Source organism: Oryx dammah, unplaced genomic scaffold, assembly GCF_014754425.2.
Source record: "Oryx dammah isolate SB20612 unplaced genomic scaffold, SCBI_Odam_1.1 HiC_scaffold_8, whole genome shotgun sequence".
Classification (NCBI taxonomy): Eukaryota; Metazoa; Chordata; class Mammalia; order Artiodactyla; family Bovidae; genus Oryx; species Oryx dammah.
The window spans coordinates 9,712,279-9,734,716 of record NW_024070192.1 but is presented as its reverse complement, the minus strand read 5'-3'; the positions used below and the strand labels follow the sequence as shown (position 1 = coordinate 9,734,716).

The 22,438-nt window shown below is 54.3% G+C and overlaps 1 protein-coding gene across 2 annotated transcripts; it reads left to right on the top strand.

Annotated features, from left to right (window-relative positions):
• Positions 1-1,249: 1,249 nt before the first annotated feature.
• Positions 1,250-17,619, top strand: CANT1 (calcium activated nucleotidase 1). Of its 2 annotated transcripts, none has more exons than XM_040244719.1 (4): positions 1,250-1,376; positions 11,984-12,635; positions 14,391-14,594; positions 15,343-17,619. In XM_040244719.1, the coding sequence occupies exons 2-4, from the start codon at positions 12,005-12,007 to the stop codon at positions 15,711-15,713; spliced, it is 1,206 nt and encodes a 401-aa protein (XP_040100653.1). In that variant the 5' UTR covers positions 1,250-1,376; positions 11,984-12,004; the 3' UTR covers positions 15,714-17,619. The 2 variants fall into 2 exon arrangements, with proteins under 2 accessions (XP_040100653.1, XP_040100652.1); XM_040244718.1 differs by lacking the exon at positions 1,250-1,376 and adding an exon at positions 11,428-11,596.
• Positions 17,620-22,438: the final 4,819 nt, after the last annotated feature.

Here is a 22,438-nt window from a genome sequence, read left to right as displayed (position 1 = left end):
GCCTAGCATGCTGTAGTCCTCAGCGGTAGCTGAGTTGGACACAACTTAGCGACTGAACAAACACAAATATGGTGTATGGCCAGGATTTATTTTAGCATGATAGGAAACGAATTCAAGAAGGGTCCCCCCCACCCTTAAAAAAAGGCAGAACCATGTCTAGCACATTTGCATTTTTTAAAAGGTAATTTAATGTATGTGTTTATGATTAGTTTGTGCATCATAAAATAGCTCTAGAAATAACCACAAAAAACTAGTAATAGTGATTGCCTCTGGGCAGGGAATGCCAAACAGGGTAGTGGGGGGGTGCGGATTATTTTTCACCGTGCACCATTAATATAAGTTGAATTTTTCCCTTGTGCATCTGTAAGTTCTTGAGAAACCCAGGGGTGTTTGCAGGCACCAAAAGACTGAATCAGGTGCAGACCAGCAGAGCGCTGAGGCACCCTCCTAGCCCAGCTCTTGAGAGGTGAAGCGCCATTGCTATCAGGCTTTTTTCAGAATTTCTAAAACAGGCACATTGCAGGACTTGGAAGTGTAGGGCCAGGATCCGTTTTAACACTTCCAAGAAGTCTGGGGGTTGGGAAGGAGACTGTCAAAAACAGGATGAAATCAGAGACCCTCATTTGGGAGAGGGTTCGTTGACTGCAAATCAGTGGCACCCCATTCCCAGGATACTACCACCTGTAGCCCTGTGCCCAGACCTTTTGTTTGGAAACGGATCAACATTCCAATGTGGTTGACTGGAAGAGCTCTCGGAAAATGAAACTGTTAGTTGCTCAGTCGTGTCTCACTCTTTGCGACCCCATGGACTGTAGCCCGCCAGACTCCTCTGTCCATGGGATTCTCCAGGCAAGAATATTGGAGTCGGTTGCCATTTCCTTCTCCAGGGATCGAAGCCTGCATTGCAGGCGGATTCTTTATCGTCTGAAAGAGGGTGGCAGAAAGGGGCCCAAGCTTCCCTGCCTCCAGGCGAGGGATCCTACAATCTCAGCTGGAGGAATGATAACTCCTTCCTCATAGCCTTCATTCCATCCCCACCTTCCATTTTGGCCAAAGTTCTGGAATAACTCGCCGAAAACGGCCTGCGGGTGGAACACACTGCCCTCGGGACCCCCTCCCAGCGAGCGGCTCCTCCCCCGGGACCTGCCCGCAGAGCAGCAAAAAAAAAAAAACCACAGCTCCCAGAAGCCCGCAGTGGGCGTCGGCGCGCAGTCGCGGAGCGGGGGCTGCCGGGAGCGTGTTGCCCGGAGGCGGGGCGAGCGCGCCGGGCGGAAGTCGGCTGTCCGCTGGGTCCCCGGCGCTACTCGCAGCGAGGCCCCGCCGCCACTCGCAGCGAGGCCCCGCCGCCCGCGGGCCCCGGAGCCAGCCCGCACCGGGTGAGTGACGGCTTGCCGGCGACTCGCCGGCGCCTGCTGCCCGCTCCGATCCCGTCGCGTCCCTCCTCCGACCCCAGGCTCCATCCCTCTTCTCCCTGATCGGGGCCTCCGCCCCCCTTGACTCTCTGACTAGGGTGGGACGCCTCCCTCTCCTCTGACTTGTAAGACTCTTACCTCCTCTGACCTACGGGACACCTCCCCCCTCTGACTTAGGAGATAGCTCCCTCGTGTGACTGCAGGACGACCCTCTCTGACCTGGGGGACTCGTCCACCCTCTGATTGGCACGGTCCACCACCCCTGACCGCAGGACTCCTGCCCCCTCTGACTTGTGGACACCTCGCCCCTCGGCCTAGGTTGGGACATCACCCCCTCTGAGCCTGGAGGATGCATTCCCTTCCTGAGGCTTAACTATCCTTGAGGACAACCCTCTCCTGCCCGCTGTGATTTCATTACCAGCCTCTCTGACCTCTGCAGGGCTTCTCCTGACCAGTTAGGGAACCCCTCCCGTCTCTGACTGGCACTTTGTCACACCTGCAGCAGGTCAGCATCCCCCCACCCCAGCAGGCCTTCCTCTTCTTCCCCTCTTTCCTTCTGCACCCAGACTGTCTGCCCTAACCCCCTCTCCACTCTCTTCTCCCCACCTTCTGGTCAGGATGGGCACCATTCCTAGGACAGGTGCTTTGCCCATCCCTGTGGTTTGTCGTGACCCTTGCCCTCGCGTCCCTAGGCTTGGCAGGCCCCCTTCTGTCTTCCGGACACGTCTTTTTCCCAGGCACCTGAGGGTCCCCCAGGAGATGGGTGCCTCTTTGCACTCCAGCCCTGTTTCCTATGCCTGCCTCAGGGTATGTGCTTGACATCTTTTCCTACCCAATTCTAAACAAATAGTAGATGTAGGAGCCCGCATCTGCTGAGGTCGAGTGAATCTTGCTGGTCCTTCTGTCTAAGGACCAAACCTTAACAAAAGCACGGGGTCTCTGGGGGTCCATGTGGAAGCAGGTGCTGCAGCCCTTCAGGAGCCCTGGGGTCTCTGCAGCCTCCCCCTCCTCTCCCTTTGAGAAGCTTGATTGAGAAAAATCTGCCTGGGCTGGGCTGTGGGCCTTCCTCCAGCCCCCAGCCTCACCCCACAGGCCTGCCAGTGGAACAGCCCAGCCTGAGCCTGTGGGCTCGATGGGGCTCCTCCCAGAACAGCCAGCAAGCAGCCGGCCCCTGGGGCGCCTCCCTGCCTGCCTCAATGAGCCCTCTATTCCGCCTGAGAGGCACACCAACCAGCCAGCCACTCCCTCTGCACTTGGTAGGGGCGTCCTGTCCTGAGAGCATCTCTGGGAGAGGACTCAGGGGAGACGCGTCGATTTGGTCAGGCACTGTCACGAGGCCTCTGCAGTGGTCTGGGGCCAGGATTCTCCATCTTCTCCCTTTTTCTTGTCCCAGTTAACCTGATCACACAAGGCACCGTGACGTCACAGGGTAGTGGAGGAAATCCCCCACAGCTTTGTGGTGCCGTGTGAGCTGATTGTTCCATTCCTTCTGTTAGCTGAGAGTCTGCTTTCTTCCCCCTAAAGATGTCACCCAAATGTCGCTTACCCCTTATTTTCATAGCCCACAGCAGTGATGTGTTTAAGCTGTGAGGGATTTCTTACCTGCCAGTCTGACTGCACCCTACGCGTGTGCCCAGCCTCCCTGAGCCACAGAGGTGGGGAGGAGGGGCCCAGGGTGCAGGAGGAGCGGCTCTGTCCGCCCTACTCCCTGAATGTGGCCTTTGAGGTGAGCACTGCAGGCTGCCATACACACACGTCCCTTTCATCTGAGTCTCGGGACTTGGCAGCCGCGACGTGGCAGTCCTCGTGGCAGCTTTGGAGGGTAGGTAGACACATGCTCCAGTGTGCTCTCCTTTAGAAACAGAGAACCTCAGGTCTGGGAATGTGGTCTGGAGTCCTGAAATGGGTCTGCACTCTGCTAAGTCATTTCTCTATCATTCAGATGATTGTGGAATGGTACCTAGGACACTGCAGGGGAAAAGGTAGTGATGTTACTTTTCCCTTCAGTAACACTCTGGACTGTGGAGATTCCAGGAAAGATATTGGGGAATCTAAAACTTTCAATTTAATCTTAAAGGACCTCTGTGTTGATTTCCCGTTTCACTAGACTCAAGATGATCAGTTAGAAAGAAATAATCCTGGTGATAGAGAAATCTGTTTGGGAAGGTGTTCAGTTTTCTCGTTTCCTATACCTTTTTTTAAAAATCCTACTTGTTTACTTGTGGTCCAGTCATTAAGTGGAACTCACAGCTTCAGGTTCTGAAGCAGAGCCCGACTTCCATTCTTGTTCAGCTGGGGGAACAAGCCGTGGGGAATGAGGCTGGAGTAGGGCCCCAGACAGCAGGGTTCAGACGGGGCCAGACCAGATCCTGTTATGGTTACTGATGGTGTGAGGGTGAGGTTGGAGCCCCCACAGAAGGGTTCCAAGGGTTGAGTGAGTCCCAGTGACATCTGCCACTGAGAAAAGTGCCAGAAGGAAATGGCTTCTTGTAGGTGCAGCTCTACTGTCTGGGAGCAAGCCCTGATTCAGATGGATCGTGGGATGATTATGTCCTCGTATTTATGGGCTCTCTGCATAAACAGCCCCAGTGATGTGTGGTTTTGTGTACGGCACAGCACCTCACTTTCAACTGGAAAGATCACTTTTTGCTAAAAATCCTCCAAGTATAGCTTTAATGATACAACTGAAGCACACACAGCCCTCCCATGATGGCAATAACTACAAACTGTGGACGATCCTGACACCGTGTGCCCACCCCAGAGACAGAGCCTTGTGCAAACAGCCCTGCCCCTTCGGAAAAGCCAGAGGTTCTTTCTCTGTCTCCCTCCTTGTGGTTGGCAGAATAATGCTCCCCCCCAGGATGTCCACATCCTGACCCGCAGAATCTACAAATATATCACGTGGCAAGGGGTTATTAGGGATTCCCTGGTGGCTCAGATGTAAAGAGCGCCTGCAATGCTGGAGACCTGGGTTCGATCTCTCAGTTGGGAAGATCCCTGGAGAAGGAGATGGCAACCCACTCCAGTATTCTTCTTGCCTGGAAAATCCCATTGATGGAGGACCCTGGCGGGCTACAGTCCATGGGGTCGCAAAGAGTCAGACACGACTGAGCGACTTTACTTTCCCAAAGGGTTATTAAGGTAGCAGATGGAATTAAGGTTGTTAACCCACAGCCTTAAAATAGGGAAACCATGCTGGGTTATCGAGCAATCAGAGCCTTTAAACGCGGAAGAGGGAGAAAGGAGAACTTCAGAGGGAAGTGACGTCAGAAAGGCCAGAGCGGGACAGTGCTGTTCCTGGCTTTGAAGGTGGAGGAAGGGGCCACAAGCCAAGAAATGTGGGCAGCTGCGAGAAGCTGAGAAAGGCCAGCTCCTCGGAAAGGGACACAGCCCTTGATTTTAGCCCAGGAGACCCATGTCAGACTTCCATCCTCCAAGACCGTAAAGCGAGTTTGTGGTGTGTAAGCCGCTGAGTCTGAGGTGATTTGTTAATAGCAACAACAGGAAACAAACTCACTGCTCTTGGGTAGTGCCCTTAAAGCAAGCCAGAGGGCTGAAAAATAAGTTACCTCGAGCTGTATGTAACCGGATTCAGCACGCAGTTGTGAGTGCCTGTATACAGAGTAAGAGGAGCCCGGGAAGGTGCAGACTCAGGTAGGGCCTGGAGTTTCAGCCCTGACCTCAGTATTCACTGGAAGGACTGGTGTTGAAGTTGAACCTCCAATACTTTGGCCACCTGATGGGAAGAGCTGACTCATTTGAAAAGACCCTGATGCTGGGAAAGATTGAGGGCAGGAGGAGAAGGGGATGACAAAGGATGAGGTGGTTGGATGGCTTCACCAACTCAATGGACATGAGTTTGAGTAAACTCCAGGTGTTGGTGATGGACAGGGAGGCCTGGCGTGCTGCAGTCCAAGGAGTCGCAAAGAGTTGGACACGACTGAGAAACTCAACTGAAAAGGACATACTGGACTGCTGTGGACCTTTCCCTTCCTTCCTGGTTTCCTTCCACTGTCCACCCTGTCCACATTTGAAATGGCCTAAAATAGTACAAAGTAGTAAGCCTTGGCAAGTCCAAAACAGAAAAATGCCTTGAATCAGGTCATATTTTCCAAAAGCTGAGACACACCGTCTGCATTCTTTGAGATGCCGTCTCGCTGGAGCTGTGAAACCCTTGGCGTCTAGTGATGTCAGTGGGATGAGCTCTTGACTTTCTAACCAGGAAGTGCCCTTTGGCAGTGAGCAGAGCAGGAACTCAGAAGCCAGCCCAGCGCTGTCTGGACAGGGCTCTCTAGAAGTGAGGTGGAGCCAGGAAGGCAGTTGCTCCCCAGGAAGGACAGTAGCTGCCCCCAAGGCCGCAGGGAGCCGGGAGGGGCCTCCTTATCTCCACACTGTGCTTCCTGCCTCCCTAGATCCTGAAGGGGCGTGGGTGGCGGGTAGCCTTGGCAGCTGTCGTTAAACCTGTTTGCCTTGCCACCTGTCACACCCCTGAACTGAAGGAATCTACAGAAAAAAGCTCTTGGCTGTGCTGGGTGTCACCAACCACCTTCTTCTAAGCCTTGGTAGATAGAGTCCAGTGATGAAAGGCCCATGGAAGTAGGGGTGTCAGAGCCTGTCCTCCTCCTTAACTGTAACCAGACCTCGGAGGGGCTGCTGCTGCTCGGGTGGGGAGGCAGCGTCACCAGCACCACACCTGGCTATTTCTGGCCTGTCGTCTAAGGAAGTGCTGGTTCCACGGACACCAGAAAAGCATGAGTGTCAGCGAGCCATTCTTGACACCCGCCCCAAAGAGAGGGGACCCAGAAGGAAATTAGAGCTCGAACCCCCTGGGTGGTGGTTGCCCCTCGACAGCCAGGGACGCCTTTCCAGAGATGCTGCAGTGGGGCTGGCACAGGAGAAAGGAAGCCGGAAGGGGTGTGGTCCCCAGGGGTTTCTGAACAGGAGCGAAGGCAGGCACGCCCCCTGAACAGGTGAGCCTGGCTGGCCAGAGAGCTCGTGACTTTCTACCGCAGCAACTTGATTCCAGTTTTCCTGGTTATATAAAATCAGCCTGGGACCTACACACGCCCAATGCAGGGGGCTCAGAGTCAGTCCCTGACCCGGGAACTAGCTCCCATGTGTGCACCTAAGACCCAGTGCAGTCAAATAAATAAAAATTTTTGAAAAAATCGACCCTTTATGATGGCTCAGTGGGTAAAGAATCCGCTTACAATGCAGGAGAGGAGATGTGGGTTTGATCCCTGGGTCAGGAAGATACCCTGGAGAAGGAAATGGCAACCCACTCCAGTATTCTTGCTTGGAGAATCCCATGGACAAAGGAGCCTGGAGGGCTACAGTCCTTGGGGTCGCAAAGAGTCGGACACAGCTGAGCAACTGAGCTCGAGCTGCACGTGGTGGGGTTGACAAACTTCTCGTCACGTAGAGCAGACATTTAAACCGCTTAGTGTTCGGAGGTGTGTGGGCAGGGGCAGGTCCTTCTGGGAACGGCTTTGTCCATTTCACCTTTCAGCTGCGCTGGCTTGTCTCTTGGTTTTCGTGGATGGCAGGTTTTTGTTCTGTTTTTTTTTTTTGTTGTTGTTGTTTTTTAATAAAAATGCAAGCTCTCTCTTGGAGCCAGGCCTCCAGCAACAAGAGACTACAGGCAGCTCATCATCAGTTTTAGATGATAAACCAGTGGGTCGTGGCACGGCATGAAAACAAATCTGATTGGAAACTTTCTTTTTCTACAAAATAAAAATAATCCCTTGGGATGCCAAAGGAGGGATGGACACCAAGGTTGGGCTTTGATCCAGTGGTAAAGCTGAAGGGGCTTTCTGGACAGCAGCCCGAGCTCTCCGGTCACCGAAAGCAATCGAATAAGTGTTTATGTAGCAAAACGTGATTGAGGCCCAGGCCTCCTTTCGTCTTGGGAGCCAACCTGACTGAGCAGAGCCCCTGGGCTCCTGAGGCTCAGAGTCAGTGGGGAGGCTGAGACCGGGTCGCAGCCAGAGAAATGGCGGAGCCCGGCCCTGCAAGAGGCGCAGCCGGCATCAAGAGTGTTGGTTCTAGGCCTGGCCTCACACATCACCACAGGCTTCTTGGCTGAAAACAGCACACGTGCCCTCGTTGTTCTGGAGGCCAGAAGCAGCTGTCATTTCACTGGGCCTAAATGGTGTGGGTAGGGCCGCACTCTGCCGAAGGTGCCAGGGCACAGTCCGTCCTCACCTCTTCCAGCTCCTCGGGGTCCCATGCGATTCTTGGCCGTGGTCACGTGGCCTCCTCAGCTGTCACATCCCGCGCCCCCCTCTTCTGTGAGGACACGGTCACACTGAGGGCCCACCTGGGCAATCTCGCCATCACAGGGCCCCCGACTGGCTCTCATCTGCACAGTCCTTGTTGCCATAGAAGGGGACAGTCCCAGGTCCTGGGATCCAGCCTGGCTGCCTTTGGGATGTCAGCCCCTCACAGGAGGGACACTTACGGCGGGGTGGGGGACACTCCACATAGACGCAGGACAGGAGTGGGGCAGGACAGCAAGTGCGTGACTCTCACGGGACAGCCAGGAGCTGCTAGGTGGGTCCACGTGGCTGAGTGGAGAAAGCGTCCTGTGCGAGTGTTTGGCACACAGATTGTGGGATCACAAACAAGGCGGTGCTGAGTGTGGGAAGCATGTGCGAGGATGCGAGGCTTTGCCTGCAAGCTGAGGAGCTTGTCCTTTGGCAGGAAGGCGCTGGGGGCTGGTCAAGATTCACTTTTCAGGAAAGTCCTTCGGTTGTGTGAAGGATGGATTGGGGAGGGTCTGTTTCTCTGGGGGAGCAGAGCGTGGGTATTCTCCGCTTTGCGGGCCATCTAGTCCCTGGCTCTGGCCATGCCCGGCGCTCACAGAAGTGGGCCGGCCCCTGCGCCAGCTTTGCCTGCAGAGCCGGGCCCCCCAGGCCTGAGCACAGGTGCTCGTAATGTGAGGAGGGACGTGCTGGACAGCAGCGGGAGGTCAGTGCCAAGCCCCCCAGCATCTGACCCGACGGCCGTGGCCCTGGGATGCCAGTCCGACACGTGCACAGTTTACACGTGGAGAAATGGAGATCCAGAGGAGAGAGGTCACTTGTTTGAGGTCACGTGGCTGGTAATGGGCAGAACTCAGGTTGCCCAGAGGTCTGGGTCATCAGGAGGCCAAGGTGAGATCAGGGCAGAGGCTGGGGCGGCGGGGGGAGTGGTGTGGAATTGAGAGCTGGGGTGCAGACAGGTGAGGGGGCCTGGCACCTGCCAGGATGTGGCAGCATGAGCGATTTGACTGCTGCCCAGGCTGGCGCTGTGGGCTGGGAGCGCCCCCGGCCTGCAGTGCCTTCCTGCCAGGAACCTGCAGCAGGCACGGGAGGCTCAGCAGCTGGGCTCCTGGCCTGAATTCCAGGGAGACATTCGGGCTGGGAGGGTGTGGATTCAGAAGGAGAGTGGTGGGTGGCGAGGAAGGAGCCCACCTTGGGGGCCGAGAAGAGAGGGAGGAGGGCCACAGACAGGTCACCACTGGCGGCCCCGTTGCTGCTGGCAGGAAGTCTAGTAGGACACCCGGTGGCTGGGCCCCAGGAGCAGGCCTGTCTGTGGGTGGGGTGTCTCCAGGCCAGCACTGGACGCTAGCTAGGACGGGGGAGAGCGCTCCTCCGGGATGGGGATGGTAGGCTCTGCATTGATTCACAGGGGCACGGTGTCACCCTTTCACATACTGAGCGCTACCAGTGTACCTGAGAGTGTACCCTGGAGCTGGAACAGTGGCTCAGATGGGAGATTTGGACAAGTACAGACTGTGAGAAGGAACCAGTAGAGTGGGCATGGCTGACCCAACCCCGAGCAAGCAGGAGGTCCTCCCCCAGGACCAGGGCCTGGGGGCCGGGCAGGCTCCACTGGGCCCTGGCTGCTGGTGGCGTCCTCAGAGTCTGCTGGGAGTGAGTGGAGAGGGGACACCAGGACCACAACCCAGAAATGAAGAGTCCACCAGGGGCTGTGAGGGCACCTTATGGTGGAGACATGTCTATGTTGGCAGGCTCTGCCCACTGTACCTGCAGCCCTGTGACGGCAGGCAGCTCAACCCCAGCTGGATCCAGGGCCGGGGGGTTTGCATGTACCTAAGCTGGGGCTCAGGGGCAAGGAGCCTCAGCTGCTCAGGAAGTGGGTGTCCTTTTCATTCCTTTGGCGCAGTATCCTGTAGGGTAGAGGGTGGGCAGGGAGGCCCTTCTGAGGAGTGCAAGCAAGACCGTCAGGAGCTGGGGCAGGACGGCGAGCCCTGTCTGGGGGACGCATGGTAGAAGGGTGGTCGGTCGGCAGGCAGAGGAGCCGGCTTGCCGGGGACGGGTTGGGGTTGGCAGGGGTTGTGTAACTAGCGAGGGTTTGCTCCCAAAGCAGGGAATGACACTCCAGAGGGGCTGGCGTGAATGGCAGGTGTCGGTGGCCGCAGGGCACCAGTGGGTGTCGGGGTGGGGGGAGTGGCAGCAAGAGGGCGCCTGCGTGGTTCCCGTGAGAAGGGGCCATGGGAGCCGATGGAGAGGAGGCAGGCAGCCGGGTCGCTGGGGCTGACAGAGCAGATGCTGCAGACGGAGGGGGATCGGGGCCACCCCTGGGCTTTTCGAGGTGGCGGTGGCTCATAACTTGGTTGAAGTGTGTTCACACAGAAAGTTGTGTCTCCCAGGGTTTTGATGGAAGTTTCGACCAGGACAGCTGCGACGATGGCCATCCGCCATCGCTGCCTTGATTCCTGAGGGAAGAACTGCAGGCGAATGTATGTCAGAAATCCAGGCAGAATTTTGACCAGGAGGTGAGATGCAGGAACTGAGAGCTCAGTGGCAACGGTGGGCTTTGGCCTGGCTGTGCTTTTGAAGCCGTGGTTTGGCGAGACCAGAGGAGGGGCCAGGACTCTTGCTTTCTGTCAAGGTCCCCAGCAACCAGCTTGCGTCTCCATGGCAAACTGGGGGACTGCTTCCTGGGGGTGGAAGGAGCCCTCTCCCAGGAGGGGAGTTGGGCCTATGCCTAGGGGAGGAGAGGAGGACTCCGAGGCCGTTCCGCGGGGCCCCTCATGTCTTACCTGCTCGTTAGAAGTCCCTTTCTGTACTTGACCCTGCAGCCAGAACCTAAGAATCTCTCCGGAAAGCAAGGGGATGGGAGGCCTGTTTACCATGTGGGCCTGTTGCCTTGGTTTTCCATCCCAGGAGCCAGGCCACATGGTCTACCTTGTGGTGGGGGGCGGTTCACAGAACTGCCAAGTCCCCGCCTGAGTCCCCACGCCCTTCCCAGCTGCCACCTGGCGGAGTGAGGAGCATCTACGCAGAGAGTCAGCCGATAGTTGTTTGGGGGCCAAGGCAGAAATGCTCCATGGCCCGAAGGACATTTCTCAGGCTGAGACCTGCCAAGTCACAGCTGAAGGTCGAGACTGAGAGTGGCCCCAGGCCAGTGTCCTGCTGCTTCTGCCCCTCGTGCTGCCGTGACCTGGGAGCTGCCGTGGTCTGTGCTGGGGACGAGAGCCGCTATTCCTGGCCGCCACCACCTCCCCCGGAGCTCAGCCTCCAGCTACACTCGGGGAGTGGGCCGGGCCGAGCCACGCTGTCCTTGGAGCTGATGCGCTGACAGGCGGGGCTCCAGGGATGAGGACGCGGCAGCCTCTGGACCCTCAGCCTTCTGCACGACACAGAGGCGCCAGGGCACAGATGCTGACAAAACCCGCACTGTTTCTGTTTGGCTTGATTGTGTTCCACAGTTGATTTGAATGGGCTTCTCCAATGGCTCAGCGGGTAAAGGATCCCCCTGCAATTCAGGAGACACAGGAGGTGCAGGTTCAACCCCTGGGTCGGGACTATCCCCTGGAGGAGGAAATGGCGTCCCACTCCAGTACTCTTGCCTGAAAAGTCCCGAGGACGGAGGAGCCCGACAGACTACAGTCCACAGGGTCACAGCAAGTCAGACGTGAATGGCAGCTAAGCACAGCACAGCACGTTTCTGTCTGGCTGATAGTGCTCTATGCTTTATCTGAATATCAGGGAAACGTAACCCAGGAGGAAGTAGAAACTCCCTCTCTGAGCGTGTGTCTGCTCTGGGCACTGTTCTAGTGGCTGGGGGCGCAAATGAATCAACTGTGACATGATATCCAGTGGTGACAGGTGCCACGGAAGGGGATGGAGGCTGCCGTTAGGAGCAGAGCCATCAGGGAGGGCTTCCTGGCTCAGGTGACCTTTGCCTAAAATGGACCTGTACTCTGATAGTTTGTCCTGCCCAGCGCCCTCCCCACCTCCCCGCCTGCCACGTGCCCTCTTTCCCAAGACTGCAAAGCACCAGCTTACGCAGAACTTTCTCTCACTGAGGTTTGTGTCTTGCCAGCTGGGACAGAGGACATGGAATGGTTTTGCTTTGGAAAGACTTTTCTTCCTGCTGAATCAGAGTAAACAAAGATACTGCTAGAGTCAGGGTTTACTTGAGCCAAGGGAGCAGTAATGGCCCAGAGTCGTGGCCATGCCAGGCACCCTGGACGAGGCGGCCTTGGACCGTGCGCCCGCTCGTACGTGGGGCGCTGTGCCCGGCAGGTCGTGACCGCTCTCCTTTCCCTGGCGTTACAGGTCCCGCTGCCCTTCAGTCTGATGCCCGTCCAGCTCTCCAACCCCCCGGAATGGAATGAGTCTATGCACTCTCTCCGGATCAGCGTGGGGGGCCTTCCCGTGCTGGCGTCCATGACCAAGGCCGCAGACCCCCGCTTCCGCCCCCGCTGGAAGGTGATCCTGCCGTCCTTCGTGGGCGCCGCTGTCCTCTGGCTGCTCTATGCCCACCGCCCCCCTCCTGGCCGGCTCCCCTTGCCCAACACCCACAACTGGAAGCTTGTCCAGCCGCCTGCTGCCCGGTACAATGACACCTACCCGCTGTCTGCCCCCCAGAGGATGCCGGGCGGGACACGATACCGGATCGCTGTTATCGCCGACCTGGACACAAAGTCCAGGGCTCAGGAGGAGAACACCTGGGTCAGTTACCTGAAGAAGGGTCATCTGACCCTGTCAGACAGCGGGGACCGGGTGGCCGTGGAGTGGGACCAAGGCCATGAGGTCTTGGAGTCCCACCTGGCGGAAAAGGGGCGGGGCATGGAGCTGTCGGATCTGATCGTCTTCAATGGGAAGCTCTACTCCGTGGACGACCGCACAGGCGTCGTCTACCAGATCGAAGGCTCCAGGGCTGTGCCCTGGGTCATCCTGTCCGATGGCGACGGCACCGTGGGGAAAGGTACGTCAGGCCGTCTGTCCCCGGGCTCACTGTGGTGCTGGAGGACAGGTCATCCGGTTGGTTCTCAACATGTGCACAGCAAAGCAGTCACAGGTCTGGGGGGGTGGACGTCGGGGAGATCTCATCTCCCCCACCTCTGACCTGCGGCCCCCACAGCCTGAGCAGAGTCCTCGGAGACCTCAGACTGAAGCCATGCCCAGGAGTGTGAGCTTCTGCTGGGGGGTCTCTCCCAGAGGAGCGCTGGGCCCTGCCCTCAGGGACAGGCCCTTTCTGCGTCCTCAGCCGTATCAGTGTCTTGAGCGTACGCTGGGACTGCGCCCTCCACGTGCCTCAGCTTTAAAGCCGGGGCATCAGGTTTGCTCATTCCGAACTGAGACTTTGTTAAAAAGCAAACTGCTCCTTTCTGGAAACCCAGCAGGGGAGGGTCTGAGTGTGAGCAGCAGTGCCCCCCACCCCGACCTTGAGTGGAGTCTGACCTCTGGCATCAGCTGTGCTCCACGCCAGCAGGCAGATAGCAGAGCTGTGGGAGGGAGCCTGTGTGCCCAGAACCTTCACATGGGGCAGCAGGAGAGTTGACATCAGCTTCCATGCATGTGGCTGGATCTGCACCTACTAGAAAGCTAGGCTCCACTGCCAGTGCCTGGGGTCAAAGGAGAAATCGCATTAACTCACTGGGCCCTGGGCTGGCTGCCAGGCCCTCCTTCCCTCGAAGTGATAAAAATCCGTCCCGACTTTGCCCGAGGCTGGGCAGGTTGGCAGGACTCTCAGCCACCGTTTTATTGAAAACCTCAGTTGCCTGCTTTCTGCCTCAGGCCAGCCACGCATGTCCGGCACCATCCAGCAGTTCTGCTTGCCCCTGGGGTCTGGAGGGTAGCAGGATAGAGGGAGCTCGGGGTTGCCTGGTGGTCGGTCCCCCGGAGGAGACCACAGGAAGTCAGTGGGGCCCCCAGAGCCACCTGCAGAGAAGCATCCCGAGGTGAGGGCTGCAGCCACAGCTCCTTGGGCCAGCCAGAAGTTTGCAAAACATCAGGGAACAAGCAGAGATTAGAACACAGTGAAGGAACAGGTGAGAATATGCTAGAACAAAGTGCCCACACAGCCTTCAAAACTAAGCTCATGCTAAGTAAATCCATCTAAGAAAATAAACACACTGATTGGCGTGGCTGCTGTGAGCATCTGTGCTGAGCCCCACTAAGCTCTGGCCGCTGGCACATAAATCCCTCGGGGGTGTGGCTGTGTGACCAGCACTTGCCTGCATTTTCCCAGGGTTGGGCGTAGTCTGAGATGGGGCTGATGTGACAGCTGGAGAAATGGGGAGATTGGGGTCTGCAGAGATTGTGAGTGGAGGGCCACTTTTCTGGTTGGGGGGAGTACTAGGCCTCTCCACTGGGGGGTTCACATGGGTTAAGGGGGGGACGGTCTAGCAGGGTTCCTGGAGTGAGTTTGGGAAGAAGATGCTGGAGGGCAGGGAGAGAGGAGTCAGAAGGTGGAGGTGGTGCCCGTCTGCCCCCCCGTGAACACCATGCTGTCTGCTCTGAGGGGCCCGCCTGCCCGCCCTCCGACGGAGCTGCAGGGTGGCTGGTCCGTCCTCTACTCTCTTGTCATCACCCGAAGTTGAGTCCACCACGAGTGACCTCTGCTACCTAGAGCTGCCAGGCCCAGAGGGCTCTCTGCTCTGGCCTGACTGGGCCCACGGGCCAGGCCAGCAGAAGGCGGGCCCTCGCCTCAGCCCCACCCCTGTCTCCCTGTCCCCAGGCTTCAAAGCTGAGTGGCTGGCTGTGAAGGATGAGCATCTGTATGTGGGCGGCCTGGGCAAGGAGTGGACCACTGCCACGGGGGAGGTGCTGAATGAGAACCCAGAGTGGGTGAAGGTGGTGGGCTGCAGAGGCAGCGTGGACCACGAGAACTGGGTGTCCAGCTACAACGCCCTGCGGGCCGCTGCCGGGATCCGGCCGCCAGGTGAGAGCCAGGCCCGCGGACGGCACCGCGAGCTTGCTTGTTCGGCCGCTCCGCTGTCTCCGACGGTTGCTCCCGCCAGGCCTCTGGGTTCTGGGGCTGCAAGCCATTGCTTTTCACCCAGGCTCACCTGGCGGGCTCAGACAGTAGCTCCGTCCGCAGGGTCCTCCTGGGGACTGCCCCGAGGTTGGGCCTCACCCCTGACCTGGAGGTGGGAGCAGGTGCACAAAGCTTTGCTTCTTTGCCCCCATTTCTGGAAGTCATGGTTTGTAGTAGGGAGGGGTGGTGCTTGGAGCGGGCTCGGGCACGTGACTGAGGTCACAGCTTCTCCTCCAGATAGGCTGACTTCCCATCCTTTTCGGCTTGTGAGGCAGCCTCTCCTACCCTCCCTCATCCATCTTCTCAGATCAGACCTGGTGTTACTCGTGCGTCTTGCAGAAGCTCTCTCCTCTGCACCCTGAGAGAGGTGAAATAGGACCAAGGAGGTAAAATACAGACAGACCTTGTAGCCATGGCTACTCAGCAGTGCTGGGGGAGCCGGCGAGGGAGGGCAGCCAGAGAGGCGGCCCAGCAGAGGCTCGTGCGGCCCCATGGGCCCTGTCCTGCAGGGTTCAGCCACTCTGGACAGATGGACAGCTAAAGAAAAGAAGGGTGCTGCTGCTCGGCCCCCGGGCCGCTAGCAGTCTGCACGTGGGGCGAGGTCGCCCTGGGCCCAGGTCGGGCGGGCTGTGACCGGCCTGTGTGTCCCCAGGCTACCTCATCCACGAGTCTGCCTGCTGGAGTGACACGCTGCAGCGCTGGTTCTTCCTGCCGCGCCGCGCCAGCCACGAGCGCTACAGTGAGAAGGATGACGAGCGCCGGGGCACCAACCTGCTGCTGAGCGCCGCCCAGGACTTCGGGGACATAACTGTCCAGCGCGTGGGGGCAGTGGTCCCCACCCACGGCTTCTCCTCCTTCAAGTTCATCCCCAACACCGACGACCAGATCATCGTGGCCCTCAAGTCCGAGGAGGACGGCGGCCAGATCGCCACCTACATCATGGCCTTCACGCTGGACGGACGCTTCCTCCTGCCTGAGACCAAGATCGGGAGTGTGAAGTACGAGGGCATAGAGTTCATTTGAACCAAGAAAAGTCAAGAGGACGAGCAAGGCCGAGGGGTGGACGGTTTTAAGCTTCGTCAGGACTCAAGTTTTATAAAGACCCAAGGACTGCACTTTCATGTGATGTGTAGTTTATCCTTTTTTCTTGTTTTGATTTTTTTTTTTTTTTTTAACTCTTGAGGTGTGTGCCTGGTTTAGAAATTTCCAGAATTGGGAGCTCAGTCCCAGCCTGAGATGTGGCTTCTCAGAGGAGAAAGGAAGTGGCGGGGTGGGGGTGTCTCCCCTACAGGCCGGACATTTCCCTGCACCTCCACCTGGTGGTTGAAGCTAGTCATTGCAGGCATCTTAATTTGGGGCCCATCCTCCGATTCAGCCCTTTCTTCCATCTGACCTTTTCTTTTCTCTCCATTTCTTCTCCTGCTCAATAAATATTTCTTAAGCTCCTACTGTGTGTCAAGCACTGTGCCCTCTCTGGGAACCCAACAGTGAGTCTGAAGTGGGGCTGCCAGCTTGGTGCTCCTGGACCACCCTGCAATCCACCCTTCCAGGCCCCTGGGAAAGAACCTGTTTACACTGCAGGACTTCGCAGGGCTGTGAGGGCAAGGGCAGGCCTCCGGGAACACGTCTACTCAAAGGGCCCCAAGAGGGGCCACAGGCCCACTGTCTGCCCCAACGTCAGACTTATCCATTCAAGGGGCTGGCCCCATATATTCTGTCTTCAGGAAAATTCTGTCCCTGCATAGCACTTTGAAGTTTTAATTATTAGCTTCTATATTAATTAATTTCCTTTCTTATAAAATGGAATCGGCAAATCTTATCAAGAGCAAAGTCCTGTAGTTAAGAAATTCATTCCCAACAGTGAAGAAAATGGTAATTAAGCAGTTATAGTCGGTAAGGCAACTTTTCAAGCATTTCTAAGTCCTTGGCCAAAGGATACAATGATAAGGATACAATACCTTTTTTTAGCAATTATCAGAAATTACCATTTCTTTAAAGACTTCCGCAAATGACTTGAATGTGTAATTCCTGAGTCAAAGAGGGGCCCCAGGTTCTGGCAAGCCTGCACCTGGCCCCCGACCCTGGGGCTCCCTTACCCTGGAGCTTGTGGACGAGGCCTGCCTGGTCTGGCAATTTCTGTCCTGGCCTTTTATTTCTCCACTTCCCTGTGGGAGTTTTGCAGCCTCTTCTTTCTAGAAACTTCATAGAAACTTTGGCATGTCTTAGTCCCTATGGTCTCTTCTCCATACCGCAGGGTAAAGGTGGAGGGTTTGGGACACAGGTCAGCCAGAACCGAAATCTAGAAGGGCCATCACCATCAGCCCACGGTGCCCCTCTCCCAGAAGCTACCTCACCTCTCAGGAGAATGTAGGGTTTGCGATGGCCGGGAAGGGCCGTGTTTTAGGCTCTGGCTGTTGCCTTGTGAACCTGTCTCATAGACTTTTCCCACTTTAGAATTTTAATACAAATGCTCGGAGGGGACCCAGGAAGCACCCCTCATTCCTGCACTGGTTGTTTCTTCCACTATAAAATGAATTGCAGAAGAACAGAAAACAAGGTTTTGAACAGACATGTCTCTCTAGAACTCAAATCCCACTGTACAACAGTCTGAAGGCCCAAGTCTTTTCTGACTTTACTTACCTGGGCTCCCTGACCCACCTCCTTGATAAATATCTACGACATTCAGGGCTGTGTGATATTAAAGATACCAGAGATGAAATTAGGAAGGTTGGAGGACTAGGGACATTCACTGGATTGAGATCTAAGACCCAGGTGCCCAGAAGCTCCATTTTTGCACAGTGATTTTCAAGTATTTTAAAGCTAGACTTTCCCCCCACCCCCACCTCTATTCGCTGCTGTAGGCATAATGATTGTGTTCCTCCCTACTGGAGCCATTGTTTTGTAAACAATAAAGTGAATTCTCTTTGTCTCCTGGTCTGGTTGGCTTTTGGCACTGCCCCAGGGGATATGAGAGCCAGTTCACACAGGGGCTCAGAGAAGGGTGCGCCTCCTGTGGGGATGAAGAGGGATCCTGGCAAGGAATGAGCCAGAAGCATTCTTGATGCAGGATGGCCGGGGTGCCATGGGAGCTCATGGGATTGAGACCGTGGACCTTAGTGGACTAGCAGCCTTAATGGAAACCAGATCAGCCAGTCCAGCTTGTCCCTAAGACTGAAGACGCTGTTTTGGTCAGACTGATAAAGAATATAGGTTCTGATTCCACGCCAGGTTCCAGTCCTGGCTCTGACATTTTGCAACTGTGTGACCGCGGTCGGATCAGTTAGATCAGCTAACCTCTCTGTGCTTCTATTTCCTCGTCCGTGAAAGGACAGCGATAACGGAGCTACTTCACAGAACTTTCATGAACAGTAAATGAGTCCAGACACAGATTAGCATCTACTTATCCATTTCCTTGGAGGCTACCAGAAGATTGGTAGTGAGGTGGGCTCCAGCAAGAGTTCTTGACTGGTCCAGATGTCATTAGGTGTCTGATGAGCCTGCAGGAACCAACTAGATCATTCTGGAGGACACTGGGGGCCCTAAGAGGAAGCCTCAGGAACCTGGAAGGAGGCAGGTGTGGGTCAGGGTGCCCGTCCTCCTTCATCCTTTCCCCATCCTGCTCGGCCTCCCCAGAGGTGACCTGAGTGAGCCTCTGCACCTCATCAGCGCACACTGGGACAGACCCCCGACCAGCAGGAAGCAGTGGGGCAAGCTGGGAGGCCCTGATTCCCTCTCCAGGGCTGCCTGCCTCCTGCACTACCTCCAGGAACTACTTTCTGCCTTTGTCACTTCTGGCCTGGGAGTGGCCAGAGCTCCAGATACCAGCTGCATCTGCCCACTCACACCTTGCAAATAGCTCCCCTGTCTTTAAAGCTTCCTTAGCGTATCCTGATCTGGGGCTACCTGCTGTGAGCCTAACCAGGACAGCCAGGGAGGAGAGTCAACCTTCAGAACACTGCAGGTGTCAAGTAAGGAGGTCGAGTGTTGCCAGGGGCCCGCAATGAGGAAGTGATCCTCAGGAGAACAGTCCCAGGATGGGAGATGTGGAGCCAGAGCACACTGAGCTGAGGAGGGGAACAGGGAGAGCAACTGCACGTGGAGGAGGGAGGCAGAGAAAATCAGCTCTTGACTGTATCTTAAGCAGCTGCGATACTCTGAGCTCCAAGTGACTTGCGCCTGCCTAGAACTCATGCTTGCAGTTCATTAGTGTTAGTCACTCAGTCGTGTCTGACTCTGTGACCCCATAGCCTATAGCCCGCCAGATTCCTCTGTCCTTGGGATTCTCCAGGCAAGAATACTGGAGTGGGTTGCCATTTCCTTCTCCAATTCATTAGCAAAAAAGAAATTCCCAAAAGTCATCTCAGAACTAGGTGAGAGAAAATGAGATTAATTTCTTTCCAAATGTTAATTCTGCCTTCTTTGTGCACTTCTGCTGGCTTCCCTGGTGGCTCAGAGGTTAAAGCATCCACCTGCAATGAGGGAGACCCGGGTTCGATCCCTGGATCAGGAAGATTCCTTGGAGAAGGAAATGGCAACCCACTCCAGTACTCTTGCCTGGAGAATCCCATGGATGGAGGAGCCTGGTGGGCTACAGTCCACGGGGTCACAGAGTCGGACACAACTGAGCGACTTCACTCACTTGTGCACTTCAAATTGGTAAATTATACCTTAATAAAACCATTAGTAGATTTGGGTAAAGCAAAAGTAAAATACCTTCACACAAAGAAAATTCTAAGGCCAAATGACTTTATTGGTAAATCGTGTCTTAAGACATTTAAGGAAAAAAATTGTAAGGAGCCAACACAAAATCTTCCATAATTTTGGGAACTGGGAACACCCTCAATTCATTCTGTTAGGGCATCACTGCCCTGACACCAAAACCAGACAAATAGAAGAAAAATACAAACCCTCATGAACACAGAAGCAAAAATCCTTGACAAAAATTTAGCCAGTTGAATACAATGTCACGTAAAGTGGACAGTACTTCATGACAAACTGTGATTTACTCCAAGAATGCAGGGTTGGTTTAATATTCTAAAATCCACATAATCCACCATATTTAACAGATGAAGAAGGTAAAACTGTATGATAATCTCAAAAGATAGAGAAAAAAAAAATCTGATGGAATCCAGTACATATTCATGATTTAAAAGCAAACAGAGATTTCCCTGGTGGCCCAGTGGTTGACTCCAGGCTTCTACCACAGGGACATGGGTTCAGTCCCTGGTTTCACAACTAAGATAAAGCATGGTGCATGGCCAAAAAAGAGTATTTGTTAAACACTAAGAATATATTTTCTGAACATTTGTCATAATAAAAATGAATTTTCTTAATAATTTAAATATTTTAAAAATAATAAATACAAGTAAAAACAAAAAACCTCTTTGCAAACTAGAAATAAAAGGAACTTCTTTAAGCCGGTAAACGGTGTCTGTGGAAAAAACCTTTAACTAACATAATACTTCACGGTAAAAGACTTTGAAGCCTGAGAACAAGGCAAGAATCAGCATTCTCCACTTGTTTTTTCCCTACCACTTAACTTTTTGTTTTGAAATCATTTTAAGCCACAAAGAAGTTGCCAAAGTAGAATTAGTGTTGCTGTGTTCCGTTCATGCTGTTACACAACCACAGCTCCGTGATCAAAGTAGGAGCCTGGCAATGTGCTTGTCGCTTTCCGTCACCCACCATCCCATACGAGGTCCCGGACAGTGCAATTAGGCAAGAAAAAGGAGAATCTTTAGATTGGGAAAGAATCGGTAAAACTGTCTTTTCTCACCACGGACAAGTTCAACTAGATAGGAAAACCATAAGGACGACTCAAAAAAGACCTAACAGCTGAGTTTAGCAGAGCTGAAGGATACACAGTTCACATACGGAAATTAGTGTTACTTCTGTGCAGTGAACAACTGGAAATGTTTTGAGACAGCAGCATTTATAAGAGCACCCCAAAACGTGAAACAGATAAAAGTCTACCAAAATATGTACAAGATCTATATGCTGAAAGTATAAAACCCTGACGACTGGCGATACCAAGTATTGGTGAGCATTTAAAGCCACTGAAACAGTAATAGGAATTGCCAATAGGGATGCAAAAATGGGTTCAGCCACTTTGGAAATTTGACAGTTTCTTAAGAAGTTAAATATACACCAACCATCAGTTCAGTTCAGTTCACTTCAGTCGCTCAGTCGTGTCCGACTCTTTGTGACCCCATGAATCGCAGCACGCCAGGCCTCCCTGTCCATCACCAACTCCCGGAGTTCACTCAGATTCATGTCCATTGAGTCAGTGATGCCATCCAGCCATCTCATCCTCTGTCGTCCCCTTCTCCTCCTGCCCCCAATCCCGCCCAGCATCAGAGTCTTTTCCAATGAGTCAACTCTTCACATGAGGTGGCCAAAGTACTGGAGCTTCAGCTTTAGCATCATTCCTTCCAAAGAAATCCCAGGACTGATCTCCTTCAGAATGGACTGGTTGGATCTCCTTGCAGTCCAAGGGACTCTCAAGAGTCTTCTCCAACACCACAGTTCAAAAGCACCAATTCTTCGGCGCTCAGCCTTCTTCACAGTCCAACTCTCACATCCATACATGACCACAGGAAAAACCATAGCCTTGACTAGACAGACCTTAGTCGGCAAAGTAATGTCTCTGCTTTTCAATATGCTATCTAGGTTGATCATAACTTTCCTTCCAAGGAGTAAGCATCTTTTAATTTCATGGCTGCAATCACCATCTGCAGCAATCTTGGAGCCCAGAAAAATAAAGTCAGCCACTATTTCCACTGTTTCCCCATCTATTTCCCATGAAGTGATGGGACCGGATGCCATGATCTTCGTTTTCTGAATGTTGAGCTTTAAGCCAACTTTTTCATTCTCCTCTTTCACTTTCATGAAGAGGCTCTTTAGTTCTTCACTTTCTGCCATAAGGGTAGTGTCGTCTGCATATCTGAGGTTATTGATATTTCTCCTGGCAATCTTGATTCCAGCTTGTGTTTCTTCCAGCCCAGCGTTTCTCATGATGTACTCTGCGTACAAGTTAAATAAGCAGGGTGACAATATACAGCCTTGACGTACTCCTTTTCCTATTTGGAACCAGTCTGTTGTTCCATGTCCAGTTCTAACTGTTGCTTCCTGACCTGCATACAGATTTCTCAGGAGGCAGGTCAGGTGGTCTGGTGTTCCCATCTCTTTGTCAGGCAGGTCGAACAGGGAAAAGGAGTCCAAAATGGCGGTGGCTACAGACAAGGAAGGGAAAAGCCCGCGAAAATGAAACAAAAGAAGGTCCGAGGATGGGAAGTGAGGACCTCAGGTAAAACAAACAACACTCCTGGCTGGCCCAATTTACATAGGACAGGCCTAGGGAGAGATAAACATATAAATAGAGGAGCCAGAGCCAGCTCTCTCTCTGTCTCTCTCCCTTGCGCTGGGGCACTCTTCTCCTTGTGTCTTTAGATCAACGTGCCCTCAAGCCTCAAAGATGGATTTTCCTGCTATCTTCTAAATAAAATAGAGCTGTAACACTGAGCTGTAACACTGATTTGTCTAAGAGCTATAACACGGTCCATTTGAGACCTGAGAGCTATAACACGGTCTATCCCAAGACCTGAGAGCTGTGACTCGCCGAGGGGGCTTTGATGTCCGTCACTCCAAATCTCCGTTGTGACGAGACAAAAAATCGAGGAAGATACACTCGCGTGACATCTTGAAGAATGTTCCACAGTTTATTGTGATCCACACAGTAGGAGTAAGCA